This window comes from Scomber japonicus, chromosome 1, assembly GCF_027409825.1.
Source record: "Scomber japonicus isolate fScoJap1 chromosome 1, fScoJap1.pri, whole genome shotgun sequence".
Classification (NCBI taxonomy): domain Eukaryota; kingdom Metazoa; phylum Chordata; class Actinopteri; order Scombriformes; family Scombridae; genus Scomber; species Scomber japonicus.
In genome coordinates this window covers 20,176,906-20,192,748 of record NC_070578.1, presented here as the reverse complement: position 1 = coordinate 20,192,748, position 15,843 = coordinate 20,176,906, and the positions used below count along the sequence as shown (strand labels likewise).

The following is a 15,843-nucleotide window of genomic DNA, read 5'->3' as shown; positions in this document are numbered from 1 at the left end:
AGACATCTCTGCAGTTCAATATTGGACTGAACAGCACATGATATATGTAGGCCTGCAGGTGGTGCTCCAGTTTAAATGAGTTACAATAAAATGTAGGATTAGAGAGAGAGACGTGTGCGTATGTGTGTGTGTATGTGTGTGTGTGTGTGTGTGTGTGTGTGTGTAATTTAGTGCCCTTTATGGATAGAGTCTAAATAAAAGTTGTCATATAATCCAGTACAAGTGAATTAGTCCACACACTGCCTTCCTTCTATCTACTCCTTCAAACAAAGGATGACACAAGTTTGTTATGACACCAAACAGAATTTTTAAAAATAGCTGTTCCTAAATAGCAATATGAAGTTGAGGCTGTGTATAAGAGCACAAATGCAACTGTACTGAGCATTAAATCCTGAAGATGGATGTCAAATCTTCATCTAAAACATTCAACTATTAAACATAACTGGGGATTTTACTTACTTTCTGATTCTTATTTTGCCTTTGAGTAAGAAGTATAAAGAACTAACTTTATATAAATATAACCAACCTTCACATAACAACCCATCACTAAAGATGTTTGGGGCTGCCTCAATTGAACAGCTGCATACACCTGGCCAGTTTGACTAGTAAACTGTTACACGGTTACAGACCATAAGATATGATATAATTCAGCTCCAGTAAATAACTACTGCTTGTGTTTTAACAAATGCATTGTTTGTTGGTTTTAAGCAAATTAAGTTGATATAAGAATAAAGTAAAGTTGTACTTGTCAAATTGTCTTGAAGGAAAGTAAAAGTTCTGTATCCTACAATTTGTATAGTAAACATGTGTTAACGTGCATGATTTTTATGTTACTAGTTCAGATAAAGAACTCTTTGCTGCTAATGTTTTGTACTGTTGGTCAGGTCCATAGCAAAAACTAAGTGTTATGAAATGTAATTTCAATCGATCTACAAATCAATAAATCAATCAATCAAACTCTATTTGTATAGCACTTTTCCTTTTTTCAACAAACAAAAAGCAGAGAATACACACACACCATATATATATATATATATATATATATATATATATATATATATATATATATATATATATATAAAAGTTGATATATAAAATTAAGTCAATATAAATAGTATATATATATATTCACCTAAAGTTGTAGTACTGCAAAATGTAGTTTTATACAGTGATCTTTAAATGTACTTCTGTACGAGGTTGATACAAATGGTGTCATTTGCGGTTTCGCGTTTAGTGAGGTTTGAGCCTCCTGGCTCGTCGTAGAAAGGATAAACATTGACAAGCAGCTGTCCTTATAGTATTATATTACAGAGCTCACGTGTAGGAATTTACTCCATGAAGTAGAGCAGAGTGTTGTACAAGAGACTAGTTTGTATCACCGTCAACATAATGGAGTCTGTATTGAAAATAAATCCAGGTAGGTTCAATATTCACGACGCTTCGTAGCTAAAATGAGTCTCGACGCTTGCCTGTGTGGAGCATTGTAAACAGGCTAATGTTGTGTCTTGCTTCACTTTGGCTCTGTTTTGTCTCACCAGGAGCGACAAAATGGGACATTCGTCAAAAAGTTTGGGACTACATCGAAGACAAGAATCTGGCCAACTTCCCGAGGCCTGTTCACAACAGAATCCCAAATTTCAAGGCACGTTAAACCCACTTAACTAAAGCACGACCAACACTGCCAGTGTACGTTTCTCTCAGTTTGCATTTGCATCTTAACTGCTAACTCTAATTTACGGTGAAAATTCATCTCGTTACAAGGTTGCAAAGGCCGTTATCAGTCGTCTGCTTATTTAATTCATTCATTTTAATTACAGTGCTTCACTCCCTTATTATGGGGACCACGTGTACACAGGACAATTATGGCAGAGATGATTCTATCACATTGTCTGTGAAAATGCAATGTAGAGCTAACAATGATAATAATAATAATAACAAGACAGAATAAACTTATAGCAACAGATAATAAAATGACTGGGCATATGTGGTGTGGAATCACTTGGATACAGGTATAGTATAGTATGTGATTTAATTGTTAGTACAAGGAATCCACTTTCATTAACGTTAAATAAAATACGTTTTTTGGTTTTTACATTTGGATCCCTCTGAACTAATCAGCCTTGAAGAAGTAATATACTGTATGAGATTTGCAGTTTAAAAATAGTGAACTGCTGCAGTCTCTTTTCATACTGAGGGCAAACTTCACATCTGTTATCTTTATATTTATGTAATTGTAGGTAAAAGGAAGTTAATGCCTGTATACATAAAACCATTGCTAAAGTGATGGCACTAGGGCATTAGATTTGCATAGCTGCTTTAGCTGATGTTCTGGAGCTTTGCAATATTGATCTATGTTCTGTGTGTACTAGCTTGCATCTCTTTTTCTGTGTATTTACTGGCCAGGGTGCAAATGAAGCATGTAACAGGCTTGCAGTCCTGCAGGAGTTCATATCCAGCCAGACAGTCAAAGTAAACCCAGACAGACCCCAGCAGCAGGCCCGCTTTGTCACACTGGAAGTAAGTTAGCACTGAAAAAAAGCCTGTCTACAGCCACTTGTGCCCTCCTCTGTTTTCCAAGCAGGGTGCTTTCACAGCCTGTGCCAAGGTGACTGAGCTGCAGGTGTTCACCCAGACAACTGAGGTGAAGGTGGATCCTGATAAACCTCTGGAGGGTGCCCGGCTGGGGGTGCTGCAGGTAGCATTGCACTGTAGAAAAAACACAACAAAAATCTCTATTGTGTTATGTTACTATAACAAATTGAGCTGGAGGTCGATTAGAAATGTAAAATGTGCTTCCCATTTTGCTCTCTTTGTACCGCCAATTTCCATCAATGGGGGCAAAAAAAGGAGATTGTACTTTTAATGCTTCCCATTTCACTCTCTGTATACAACTAATTTCCATCAATAAACAGATTTGTGAAAACATAAAAAAAAATGTAAAATGTCAGAATGTTAACACAACAGTTTATACTACTTGAGATTTTTGCATTTGAGAATGACATTTTTAGACCTTATTTAAAAATTGCTGGTTCACTTCTGAGTTCACTGACATTTCAAGCACAGCAATGCATTCATAACGTGATTTTAAATGGATACAGAACATTACTTTCATCATCTCTCATCAACCTTGTTACAATACAATGTTTACCACAACCATGTTAAATGACCTACAAATGCCAGATGGATAATTTCTCTATAATCTTTGCAGGCACGAAAAACTTTATTGGTCCCAACTCCTCGTCTTCGTACCGGTCTTTTCAATAAGATCACTCCCCCCGAGGGGGCCAACAAAGAACAGCTACGCATATGCTCTTCCTCTCAGGTTTGGACTCACTGGATTCATAAATTGTCACTGACATTTTTTTACCCATGTTTTCCTAATAATTACCCCATAACTTCCTTCATACTTAAAGCCAACATTTAGCCTTGCCCTTGCTTGTTTTCTCTTCCTGTCATCTTTCAGGGTGTGAAGGAGTTTAGTGTCCCTGTTGGTCTTGACGCAAAAGTGAAGGTGGACCTGGTTGTGGTTGGCTCTGTGGCAGTGTCAGAGAAAGGTGAGGCACTACCCACAAGGCTCCATCACTTAACCAGCCCAGCTTTAAATACTGGGATCTTCAAGATATTGCTCATAATAACAATAACAGATGATTGATTAGTTAAAACATTTGCATGTTCATGTATTTTGGGAGCTTTATGGTGTTTTATAATTACAGTAGATTAGCAGTGTGAGGTGCCAGAGGCCAGTTGTTTCACAAGCACAATAAAGTATATAAAATCATATGTTTTGTTTTGTTCATATGTTGTTTTGCAAAAATTGGACTCTCTCTGTGAGCAAAGACTCAGTCCATTTATTTATTTAGTACTGACACTGCTTAATTGATTTGAAGATCAGAAATGATATCCCATAAAGGTTTTTTATGCTGTGGAAAATTACAGGATAAAGAGACAACATGTCTCGTGACAAAGGCCTTGAGTCTTATGAAATAATGTGTTGTGGTCATTGCACATGTTCTAACCCACTGAGGTACCAGGACATCCTGTCAGGGAGGTTTGAAGAAGAACAGAAATGAGAGGGGTGGCAGATGTGTGTAATCAAATCCATTTTGCTCTCTGTGGGTTCTGCTGCGTTCTGCCTACCATGTAAATTGTCCCATCACTCACAATGCATTATGATTCCCCTTTTTCAAAATGCCTATGATAACTGTTGCAGTGCTGCGGTGAAACTGACATGTTTACCATAATGCATACAATCCAAATGGCTGTAAGTGAACACAGCCACATGGTTTTCATAAAGTGTTTGCTGTACATTGTCCATCCCTGTCCCCACAAGACTACACTTACTTACTTACTTGCTTTTTGTTTGTCTGTTTGTTTGTTTTTTTTAATGAAATGAAAACACAGCCACAGCCTCAACATGTAAGTCAGTGTGTTATAATTTAGGGCAGTTTTAAGGTTGAAATCCTCTATTTTTGCAACATCTTGAATGCAAATGTTGGTTATTTCAGATTATTACACTGCGAATCTCTGTTATATTCCTGCTGAGTTATAGTAGGTATAGACCGTTACAGGCTGTATCACATAATGCACAACCTACCATATTATCATGTCTCACAGCGTCTGCTTTCTCCTGCAGGCTTGCGTATTGGGAAGGGAGAGGGCTTTGCTGACATGGAATATGGCATGATGGCCTCAATGGGAGCTGTGGATGAGTCTACTGTGGTGGTTACTGTTGTCCATGACTGCCAGGTTAGTTCATTCATTTATGTATCAGGGCCATGTTTTTTCATGGAAATGGGCTATTTACTCTCTTTCTTATCCAGTATAGTTGACATTACTTTTCAAATAATAATCTGACACACCACAGCATAAAAGTGTAGCCTGCTATATATCAGGTAGTCTGAAAAATGTCAAAAATGATGTCAAATTCCATAAGGCTTTCGATTCATACTTGTGAAACTTTGCTTTTGAAATAACTTAAATACTTGAATACTGTCTTTATCAGTTCTTTGAAATTGACATCAAATAATAGTTGTTTCAGTACTAATTGGAGTGTTTTTCTTTCAGGTGGTGGACATTCTAGAGGACCTCATTGAAAGTCATGACCTGACTGTGGACTACATCCTCACTCCTACCAGAGTTATTAAAACAAACTGCCAGTACCCCAAGCCACAGGGAATCATCTGGACTAAGGTAAAGTAAAAGAACTGTCTGTGCTGTCTCTGCAAATCCACAATATAGTTGCACTTTGATTTAGTTTCAGGTGTAATTGATAGTGAAGTTGATATAGAAATACATCAAGAGAGAGGAGAAAGAGATGGGGAAACATCACTGCAACTATTTTTGTAATATAAAGTTAGCAAGGGCAAACCATCAGTGATTGGATAATTTAATGTTTTAATCTTAAATTTGAATCTGTTTTAGAATTTGCATAAGTTTGATGAGAAAATAGTCCAGAGGCAGGAAGGTACTTTGTGTCAGAATGAGGAAATAAGCATTTGGTATATATGATATGATGGTTCAAATTGTTGTTTAACCAGCACACAAGGTAAAAAGTGATAAATAATTATACCATACAATAATTAGTGTCACAATATGCATTTTGTTACTTTTTAAATGTGCACGAAATGACATTGAGTCTCACTGGATGTCAGCAAACAACTATTTGCTGAGTAAAAATATAGTGGAGTCCTTGCGGCAAGAGCAAGGAATTAAGCTACACTAGTTCTGTGTGTGATGTTATCTGAGCTTTACTGTTTTTTGTTTTTGTGGCTGCACCGCTGTACGTGCATGATAGTGCACGTGAGCATGCATGGTAGTGCATTAGTGTGTTAAGATTGTGGCCATGTCAAAATCTCAAATTACAGCTCAATAGCACACTAAAATATGTTTCTGAAAACATTTGATGTGAAAAACAAACAATGCAGTCACATAATCTTCATCCATATTTGATCAGCACTGCCTAGTTTGACAGTTTGATCTGAGTTTTGTGAGCTGTCTGCTTTTTTCCCCTCCAACTTTATTGATAAAACCACACACATTTTTGCTTTGTCTGAGATGTTGGTGCTATAGTGTGACATCTAGTGGATGAATGTCATGTATTGCAGCTTTAACATAATGTCAATTTTAGTGTTAAATGTATGAATGTTTAACACAATTTTGGATTAAGAAAATAATTTATCCAGATTAAACCAATATTGTTTATAAACACCGGACCATTCTGTTAATAGAATGTATGTGTTACTGTACAGCTGTTCTCCTGCTGTAATATAAACTGTAGTCTACTTCTTGCACCAATCTGACTACATATCTTGATGACCGTAAAACTGCATCAGATATAATCTCAGAGTAGGTTTTGTACAGAGATTAACTGTCCTGTAAACCAAACAAAATCTTAGCTGTTCTCCTTAGGAAAAAAAGAAAAACAAATTAATTAACCGTGCCCATATACTTTTCTGCCTATATTTAAATGTCTGTGTATGAACCTTCCACTGCTTATGGCAGATGTTATGCTGTTTTTTTCCATCCGATAATTTGTCTTTGATTCGACACAGTAGAGACATTTTTCATAAGGTGTGGAGAGTTTGTGTGTAACCCCTAGGTTCCTTAAGACATGCATGTAAGTAAACAGGACCCAGTGACCTCACAGGCAGGAAGGCCATGTCTGATCATCAAAGGCTCCTCTGCCCAGCCAGCTTGGCTCTGCAGGGGCAGGGGAACGACAGGTCAAACAGGCCACTGTAAAAACAATAGCCGTATATCCTTTACAGGACTGGTTAGCATCAAAGGCTGCCAAGACACTTGAAGACCCAACAAATCAAGAGAGCAGCCTTTATTTTTAACCGCTTGGGAAGTGAAATGCCGTGCTGCTATAAAGATAGTTATTACTACGGCATGGGCATGAGCAGGATAGACTAACATCAATTAATTTGTCACCTTGCTTTGGTGTTAATATAATGCATCTGCAGGTATGCTTACATTGGCTCAGAGCAGAGATATTTGTTTGCTGTGTGTGATACTCCTCCCCTTTCAGTCTCACTGAGATTGCCCAGTTTTGTGTCCTCAGCTGGACACAGAAAAGCTGGAGAAGATCCCGATCCTGAAGAAGCTGCGTGCTCTGGAGGAGCAGGCAGGAAAGGATGTTACACTGGGGGCGGCGCCTGCTACAGCACAGCCTGCTTTGCAGTCTAATCAACCCAGAAGGCAAACCAGCCGGAGGCCGAGGCAGAACACACAGCGTGATACTGAGGGAGAATTCAAACAGGATAAAAGAGGAGAGTCAGAACAGAAAGCTAGACAGCGCCCAGCTAGAGTAAGGAAGGAAAGCAGAGGAGATGGCAGGGGAACTCGTGAGGGAGAAATCAGTGAGAGAGGAAAAAATGAAGGGCACAAGAAGGAGAGGAGCCTAGAGGAGAGTAGAGGTGAAGTTACGTCTCAGTGTAAACTCCCTCAGAGTGTGACCACAGTTTACCTGGGGGGAATCCCTACTGGGCTGCGTGTTAGCGAGCTGAAAATGGCCCTCCGAGAGAGGGAGGCCGTGCCACTGAGGCTCACCTGGCAGGGAGCTCAGCATAGAGCCTTCTTGGACTACAGCGACCCACAGGCTGCAGACAAGGCCCTGGAGGCTCTGCAGGGTCTCTGTCTCAATGATCACAATCTGCAGGCTGAGTTGGCCAAAAGCCAGCGGGGAGGCAGGAGGTCTGGTACATCCAATAGGAGACCAAGACCATTAGCTGCTCCAAAATCAAAAGTAGCACCATCAGATATGAAGGATGACACCCATGAAAAGACTGAGGAGTAATAGCAATAAGCAATAAACATCCCAAGAGGTGTTACTTTTGGAGCAGCTTAAATGCCTTACTTTTATTTATATATGGATTTATTACAGAGGGACCTTAGATATATAAAGTGATAGTCGATGCTAACAAGCATAACAAAATATGAATAAAGGATGCGCAAATTTTCTGGTATGTGTCCTGAGTGTTCCTCAGACAGTCTTCATTCCTTGAAGGCTTCTTTTTTTTGAGTGACTTATAGTATAGAGTTGAGAGTTGTTGTAGAGTTGTTTTTCATGCAAACCACAGACAGTATATACAGTCTATTTTTAAACTACAAGTGTTAAGTAAACTATAAATGCTCTTTACATTTTATTTCCAACAATCATTATAAGCTCCAAAAAAGTTCAAAATGTTCAGCCATGTTTGTCTCCTTGTTGCTTATCTCAAAAACATTTTATAAAGGCCATGGGCCAACGAACAGCTGGTCAGCTTTTGGTGCACATAGCACCGCCATGTGGTCATTTAAAAATATGTTATTGTTGCTGATAACTCCTGAACTGTGGAGTGTTCAAGTTCAAAATGCCTTGGTCCAACATGTACTTATCATTTTCCTTGTTGTTGTATTTGTTTTGGAGTTTTTTCTGCATAGCATCCTTTTTTCAGTTTTATGCAACTTCAGCCAAATTTCAAAGAGATCTGAACAAATGATCTAAATTTATTGGCAGTTTGATTACATACTACGGCACCGTGATGCATTTAAATTGCCGCAAGTAAGAACCTGTGTGTGAAGTCTTAGGTGTAAATTTGTTACATTCATACTTGTAAAATTTGTCCAATTTAAGTATTCTCCAAATACCACATCTTTGAGTGTATTTTGATTAAGATTTTGATGTAGAGATAAAGCTTCAAAATGTATAGCAGTATTCTGTTCAGTAAAACAACAGATATACAAGTTTGTTAAACCTTGTTGAGGCTCTTTGGTTGCTATTGGTTATTGGGCTTTGTACTTGCTTAGAAATAGACCTTGCTTCTTTAAACACTAATATTGTACTCTTGATTAAAAATGACTTATTCATGGCATTCTGTTGTTCCTTAGTTCAACTTCAAGTACGATGCCACCCTCACCATTTAGCATGAGAAACACTCATACATGAACTGCTCCGATGTTAATGCGTCTGTAACACGTTAAAGCATTCTCTACTAAAGCATTTGACTATGTTGGTTAAGGCTTAGTTTCTTCTTTTTTTCCTGACAGACGTGGGCTGTATGTTATGTTGATTGTGACAGATATTCCAGCAATGATCCATCTTCACATTGTTTTGCAGCTTTTACGAAATTATGCTGATTTAGCTTTTGGAACTCAAGTTGTAAACTTTGAAAATCCAACTCATACACTTAAACTTCAGTTGTCAGAAAGCCTGTTACCCGTCAAACTATCACATTTTTAAAAAACTGCTTCAATGGTTAAAGTTAGGTTAAAGTTAAGTTCAAATTTAAACCACTGATAGGATTTTGACAAAACTCAGAGGGATGATGCATCTCACACTTATAGACTTAATATATCCTAAGTGAACTTTGATAAGACATAACTGCTACACCATTGATTTTGAATAAACTGAATTGCTGGTGCATCCAGCTACTGATTTCTCAATATTCCTCACACATCATTCGGGGAGGATGACGTTTGTAGTTTTGCTTTGTTTTGAAAATGACTCTATTTGCAGTGGTGGTCAAACTTAATTCAAACTGAAGAGTTAACCATACAGAAATACCACATTGCACTATGTTGTGCCACCCACTTAATATTTCAGTATTTCTTCACAGGCATTACCCAGTAACTTGCTCTCATTTCAAGCTGCTGTGCCAGACAAGGGTCCTGTTTTCACTAAAGTCTTGCTTGTGTTGAGAAACAAGCGCACAGCATGTCTGTCTGCACAGAGCAGGCTTCATGTTTTTTATGGAGCTGTCATCCAGGCCTGGCGAGGGAACAGCTGTGGAGACCCATCTCACTCCCTCAGCCCAGCCAGAGCACTGAAACTCAGCAAATGTCATCAGTTTGTTAATGTGTGGATCCACTGCTGTGAAGCTTGCTACCCCTGTGATCAATGGCACGCTCATTTCTCTGGAGTTCAGTCAGTGGTCATGTTGTGAGATTGCAAAGCTACACAACTATCTAAACGCAGCGTGTTACGAGCTCATGTACAGATGTATGCATGTACGTACACAAGCCTTAACAGCAGACCACAGCTTTCATTACAATTTGGTTACTTCAGTTTATATTTTATCCTTTATGATCAGAAGCACAGTGATTACTCTGAGGCAATCTTTGAGATGCTGACAACATAACTGCTGCCCTGTTTTTTGTTTTTTTTGTTTTTTGACAGTACGGACCCCTGGTAGGTTGGTATAGACTAAAACTGAAAGAATTTCAAATTTCAAAGACATCAATTTTGTTCTTATTTGTGCAAATTATTATTTTTTTGCTTTGTCATTTTACAGTAGGCTATATAGTACATTTGAACCCTGGAACTACAATCAGTTAGTAATAAGGATTCTAACACTGGTCATTAAGGAAAATTGGCCTTTCATGTCAGTATTTTTGCCATAAAGAGGCATGTATTCCACTGTAGCTACATGCTGAGGTTTTTTTTAATTAATTTAATCAAATAGTCTCGAGACTCACTGAGATCAAGATGTCTTTTACAGGAGTAAAGAATGATTTAAAGAGGAGGAACAAAGCAACACCACACGTATCCACCTTTTTATCTAAAACCCATTCATCTAAAACCTTTTAGTTTAAGTTTTGTAATAAATGTACTACGTCAGATTTTTAAGAGTTTATGCATGACAGGTTAAAGATAAATTTAGTCCAGCACCATTTATTTTACAATTTTGTGCAGAAAAATACCCTTTAGACAAAATACATACGAGGGCAAATAAATGTTAATTTTTCAGAGCAGTGGAGGAGCTGCAGGTCTCATAATGCAACCAAGCGCGAGACCCCTGCTTTTGATTTGTTACACTTTTATTCTGCACACACTTCTAGAGAGTGAGCGGCACTGATCAAATCATTTCATTTAAAATAGACATAAATGAATGAATCGTTGTTTCATAGAAAATTGGATATTTCTATTTATGTCAGTTTATCGGGCAGGACCTGTAGACCTATAGTGAAAATAACAGTGATTAGGTGAATTGTCTGGTCTCTGAGTCTGACCTCGATCAGACACCACTATATTATACCACTTTGTAACTCTGCGTTTAAAAAAAATGCTATTTAAGTAAAGCTTTACTTATATTTATAACAAGTGGCCTACTGTACTACTAACACTGTGGACCTTATGTGCGTGTTGAGCTTTTTATGTTTGGCTTCAGTATCACCAGAGGTTTAGTGTGTCAAACCCACGGGAATTCACTTTACTCACCTTTTTCAATTTGATTAATTAATTACGAGCCTGTACAATTAGGCAATAACTAAGTAACTGCTCAACTGATGAAGATATCCTGTTGTTTCAGGAAATGTGTAGTAATATTTACGGACTTAAAATTTAGAAAAGGTTGTGGCGTGCAGTATCCCAAACATTTTCCCAGAAATGTGTGATGAAAATAAAATGTGTCTCTTTTTTTGAGGATTTAGGCTTCAACAGCCGGAGATATATTTTATTTCTTAAAAATGGCTTGTTGTGACAGCCTTCACTGATAGACCCTCGCTAAATTTCCTAATAATATATAAGTATACAGTGCTGAAATGAATGGTCTACATGACTAACACAAACGACATAACAGTGCTTATAATATATCCTACAATTTCATTTTAAAACAAATAATAAGCGTTCTGACAAATATTGCCAATAAAGCATATACCTCATGGCCAATTCGCCTGAAATTAAAATATGTAGGCCTAATGAATAAATAAAAAATTGCGCTTATAGGCTATTCAAAAAGTGCCTTCATCATTTTATACAGTATATATGTAAATTCCATAATTGTTCCATTCAAAAACACCGTTGGTATGTAAGTCCAAAAAAAGAAAAGAGCATCAGGCTAATTTTTTCAAAGAAAAGTAAAAACTTCAGAGGGAGAAAACGAAGTGTGCATTTTTTTTTTTTTTTACATTGGCCTATTGTATTAAAAAGAATAAACATTAATAAAAATGTGAAGTGGTAGTCATCCGCTCTGCAGGACTAAGTACCAAACAGCAACAGGGTTTCATACACCCAGTCTTTACCCCGCGGGTCAATGTTGATTGCATGAGAAAAAGTTTGTATTATTATATATTATTATTATGTGGTTGCTTTGTGATTGGCCTGTCAGTCTCCGTGCGTAAAACAGTATAAAAGTAGTCCCGTTTACTTGAAGCAGCGAACGCTCTCTCAGGGCTGTGGCAAGCCTTCGTGTCTCTCAGTGGTTATTTATTCATTTACTTATTTGTTCTCATTGCAGTTCAGTTCAATCGGCTCAAGTTTGTGACAGCGTCCTTTTGCCCGCAGCTTATCCCGCGGTGGCATCACATGACGCAGGGCTTGATGTCCTGGTAGGAGACCTGTTGATGGTGGTAGTACGAGCCGCTGCTCGGTGAGTGCATCGCCGAGGACGTCATGGCGTTGAACGAGAAGACGAACTCCTTGCGGTCACACATGCTGGGAGACTGGGAATGGTACCGAGGAATAGTACCTGCACCAAGGTATGAAACAAATATAAAGAGTGTTATATCATATGCAGGTAAGAAGGAAGACATAAAGAAATTCAGGGATAAAACGCTCCTCTTTTTTATTTATACTATTGTTGTGTGATATTTAACAAAAAATACAATTATAAATGCTTTAAATATTCCTGTAGCTATATTTTTGAATATATTTTAATTGTAAATGATCTATAAAGATATTTCCTCTTGACTTAGGTTTGAATTTTTTGGATCCATGCGTAATAACAGTCGTCTTAATATACACCTGGACATGTAATAATAATAATTATTATAATGATGATAATAACAATAATAAAATAATGAATTAAATTATTCTATTTGTCTGGTGCTCCTATTGTCCTTACACCTGCAGTATATTTTCGTAACATGTGACCCCCGCAACAAACATTTTCTGGAACATTGAGTCTTTGCTTTTACTTCAAGATAAATTAAACTCTAGATGCTGGATAAAGCGCTTCACTCTGCCTGTATTCCTCATAGACCTGAAGTCCATTTAGCAAGCACGATTAAGATAGTCCAAATTGGAGGCGGGCTTGCAGGGCTAATTGACAGTGGCCCTCTTGCACGCCAGTCCCGGAGGACTCTGGGCCTCCGGGCAAGTCATGCATGCTGGCCATAACCGCGCTTGTTTTCTTTCTCTCTATCTATCCCTCTTGCCCTGAGATTGGCTCTAAACTATCCGGGCAGACGCAACCTCTCGTGCTTCCATTTACCACTTTCAGAAATTGAATCCGTTCGAGTTTTAAACCCCTGATATCTTGGTTTTATTTAGAGCACTGTTTCCATTTAATTGGGAGCAGGGCACTGACTAAGATGAATATTCGTGGGAGAAACTGGGCTGCGTGGTTACTGTTAGTTGCGTCATTTTCCTTAATAGACGTAATTTGAATTCTTCTCCTTTTAGTAAAGGAGAGATAAGTATGTGTTTAGTGACAGCAGCATAATTTAAATACGATTTTGTACTCTAAGGCTGTTCAGTAATTTCCACAAGGCCCACGTTTGGCATGAATCCATAAAACCTGTCAACCACTGAACCCATAGAAAATACAGTTTAGATGCACTGATGATTAAATGCTAGAAATGTCCCTGCATCATACTTCCCCTTTCTGATTTCGCTTTTCCCACTGGTGCAGTTTAACTCAACATATTACAGTTTTAAAAGCATATTGAGCCTACCTTGTAAATCTGTGGTACTGTGGCCGTTCTGGTGCAGGTATGGTTGGTCTAATGAATGCGTAGGCAAGCTTGGTTGCAGTGGATTGGCTCCCGGATTGCAAGGAGACAGAGGCTGCTGCTTTATGTACGATGCACCGTTATTCAGTGAGGCCGAGGGGGCCGGAGCCCACGCCGAGGCTGAACTTGAGTAGACGGGATGAGGCTCCATTACTCCCCCGCTGGCGAGCAGAGGGGAGGCGGAATTGTCATGGTGGGGATAATCACCCCCAGTGGATCCTGTACAACTTCCCATGTAGGAATGTCCACTGTTGGCCGACAAGTGTGACATGGAGTGACCGGACAGACCCATCCCCTCCATGTTACCTGCCAAGTGTCCATTCATCATCCCAATCCCACTGTCCAGAGACAAGCTGTTGGGCGGACAGGATAGGCCCCCACCGCCTCCCTGGAAGTTATAAGACTCGGGGATGTGGTTGAATCCCAAACCGTTCATCATGCTGTACATGGGCTTCAGCGCCTGGCACTTGCGCCTGAAACCTCTGGGTCTCCTTCTGAAGGAGCCTTCCTCAAACATGAACTCACTAGCCGGGTCGATAGTCCAGTAATGGCCCTTCCCTGGCCGTCCTAGGCCTTTGGGTAGCTTGATGAAGCACTCGTTCAGGGACAAGTTGTGACGCACAGAGTTCTTCCATCCCTGGTATGAGCCCCTGAAAAACGGGAAGCGGCTCTGTAGGAATTGGTATATTTCACTGAGCGTCAGGCGCTTCGTGGGAGAACTCTGGATAGCCATGACTATCAGAGCTATATATGAATAAGGGGGTTTCTCTGGTCGACGGATCCCTGCGTTTGTCTTTTTGGTTTTTGTAGTGGAGGAGGCGGTTTCCATCACCGCCGTCTGTCCATGCGGCTTCTCCGGAGCAGACATCGGGCTGCTCTGGGCAGGCGTCTGCGCTGGGGGCTGCTGGACCTCTGCTGTCATTAGTTAAATTTAGTCTTCGTAATGGCAAATAAAAAATGTTGATTTCCACCTTTCCACCTATAAAGACTACAAGGGAAGATAGTAACTCACTGACATAAAGAGCCAAAAAAAAAGTTACCCGTTATTTCTGTCGACAAACTTAACGCTCAAGTCAAAGGCGAGACTGTCCTAACTCTGACTTCTTCCTTCTGATGGAGTCCGCAACAGTCTGATGCCGGGTCGCCTTGTACGCAGCGTCCGAAATGGGATGAGGAGCAGAACAGGAGCCGCTTTCCACTTCAGTTGGTGTGTTGTCGTGCGTCCGAGGAGCTCACTTTTTACTTATCTGTTGCCATCAGCGCATTGGAAGCTGGTTGTCTTGGCCATCCTAATGTTGGGACCCGCCCAGTTCCCTCCTACTCCAGTGGTGGGCTGTAAGCATGCACATCTGCGTGCGTTCACTTTTCAGGAAAAGGATTTTTCCTCATCTTTACATTGAAATAGGGAATATATCTCCAATATAGCACATATTAACCTTTTAGCTCGACTATGTGCTGTACAGTAAAATTCAAGTAGCTGCTAATGTGATTACAAGCCATTGATCCAAGTCAGGGCCTTCAGATTTGAATAAGTGTTTTCTAATATGCTGGGGCTTTATTTCATTTCGAAGTATTTTAACAAAGACTAAAATATTAGAAGCTGTGATATAAGCTGTCTAGATTCATAAACCTTCACTGCAAATACGACATTCCTCCATTTTAAGCCCTAGGGTGGGTGCACCTCCACAACAATCAGGTTAGGCTATGTCTTCACTGTTATTAAACTTATGAATTATTTTATAAAACATTTTAGTGCGTAAGAAGCATTTGCCAAAGAACATGCCCCTCATATTCCAAACCACCCTCCTGATTTCTGTAAAAGATAGACAGGAACATGGGCAGGATGTTTATACAGCAAAATGTAAACATTTTCCCTGGCCTTCTTTAAATAAAAAATCAAGCAAAAGCCCTGTTAGATCAGCTAATACTCAATCTGATGCGATATGCCCGTCTGTTCGCGGCGTCTTGGGTGGATGTTGGACGTTTTTACACAAGAATATTGTTTGTATAATGCAGTCATAATATTTACGCAGGGACGCTCGAGGAGTGAGGTGGAGGCTCTGCCGAGCTGTGAGCACAGAAACTCGGACGGGGACTTGAGATCGGCTCCTGCCAGCAGTTTGCCATCGG

General features: G+C 39.4%; 2 protein-coding genes across 4 annotated transcripts; one reads left to right on the top strand and one right to left on the bottom strand.

Moving 5' to 3' along the window:
- Positions 1-1,279: 1,279 nt before the first annotated feature.
- mthfsd (methenyltetrahydrofolate synthetase domain containing) lies at positions 1,280-9,208 on the top strand. Of its 3 annotated transcripts, XM_053316594.1 has the most exons (9): positions 1,357-1,417; positions 1,539-1,642; positions 2,404-2,517; positions 2,582-2,695; positions 3,209-3,322; positions 3,464-3,554; positions 4,634-4,746; positions 5,065-5,190; positions 7,064-9,208. In XM_053316594.1, exons 1-9 carry the CDS (start codon positions 1,390-1,392, stop codon positions 7,796-7,798), a joined length of 1,539 nt encoding a protein of 512 aa, XP_053172569.1. In that variant the 5' UTR covers positions 1,357-1,389; the 3' UTR covers positions 7,799-9,208. The 3 variants fall into 3 exon arrangements, with proteins under 3 accessions (XP_053172553.1, XP_053172561.1, XP_053172569.1); XM_053316578.1 differs by lacking the exon at positions 2,404-2,517 and having other exon boundaries at positions 1,280-1,417; XM_053316586.1 differs by lacking the exon at positions 2,582-2,695 and having other exon boundaries at positions 1,280-1,417.
- Positions 9,209-11,307: 2,099 nt separating this feature from the next.
- On the bottom strand, positions 11,308-14,933 carry foxf1 (forkhead box F1). Its single transcript, XM_053317148.1, has 2 exons — positions 13,657-14,933; positions 11,308-12,449 (listed from the first exon to the last, which is right to left on the bottom strand). The coding sequence occupies exons 1-2, from the start codon at positions 14,633-14,635 to the stop codon at positions 12,283-12,285; spliced, it is 1,146 nt and encodes a 381-aa protein (XP_053173123.1). The 5' UTR covers positions 14,636-14,933; the 3' UTR covers positions 11,308-12,282.
- Between the last annotated feature and the right edge of the window lie 910 nt (positions 14,934-15,843).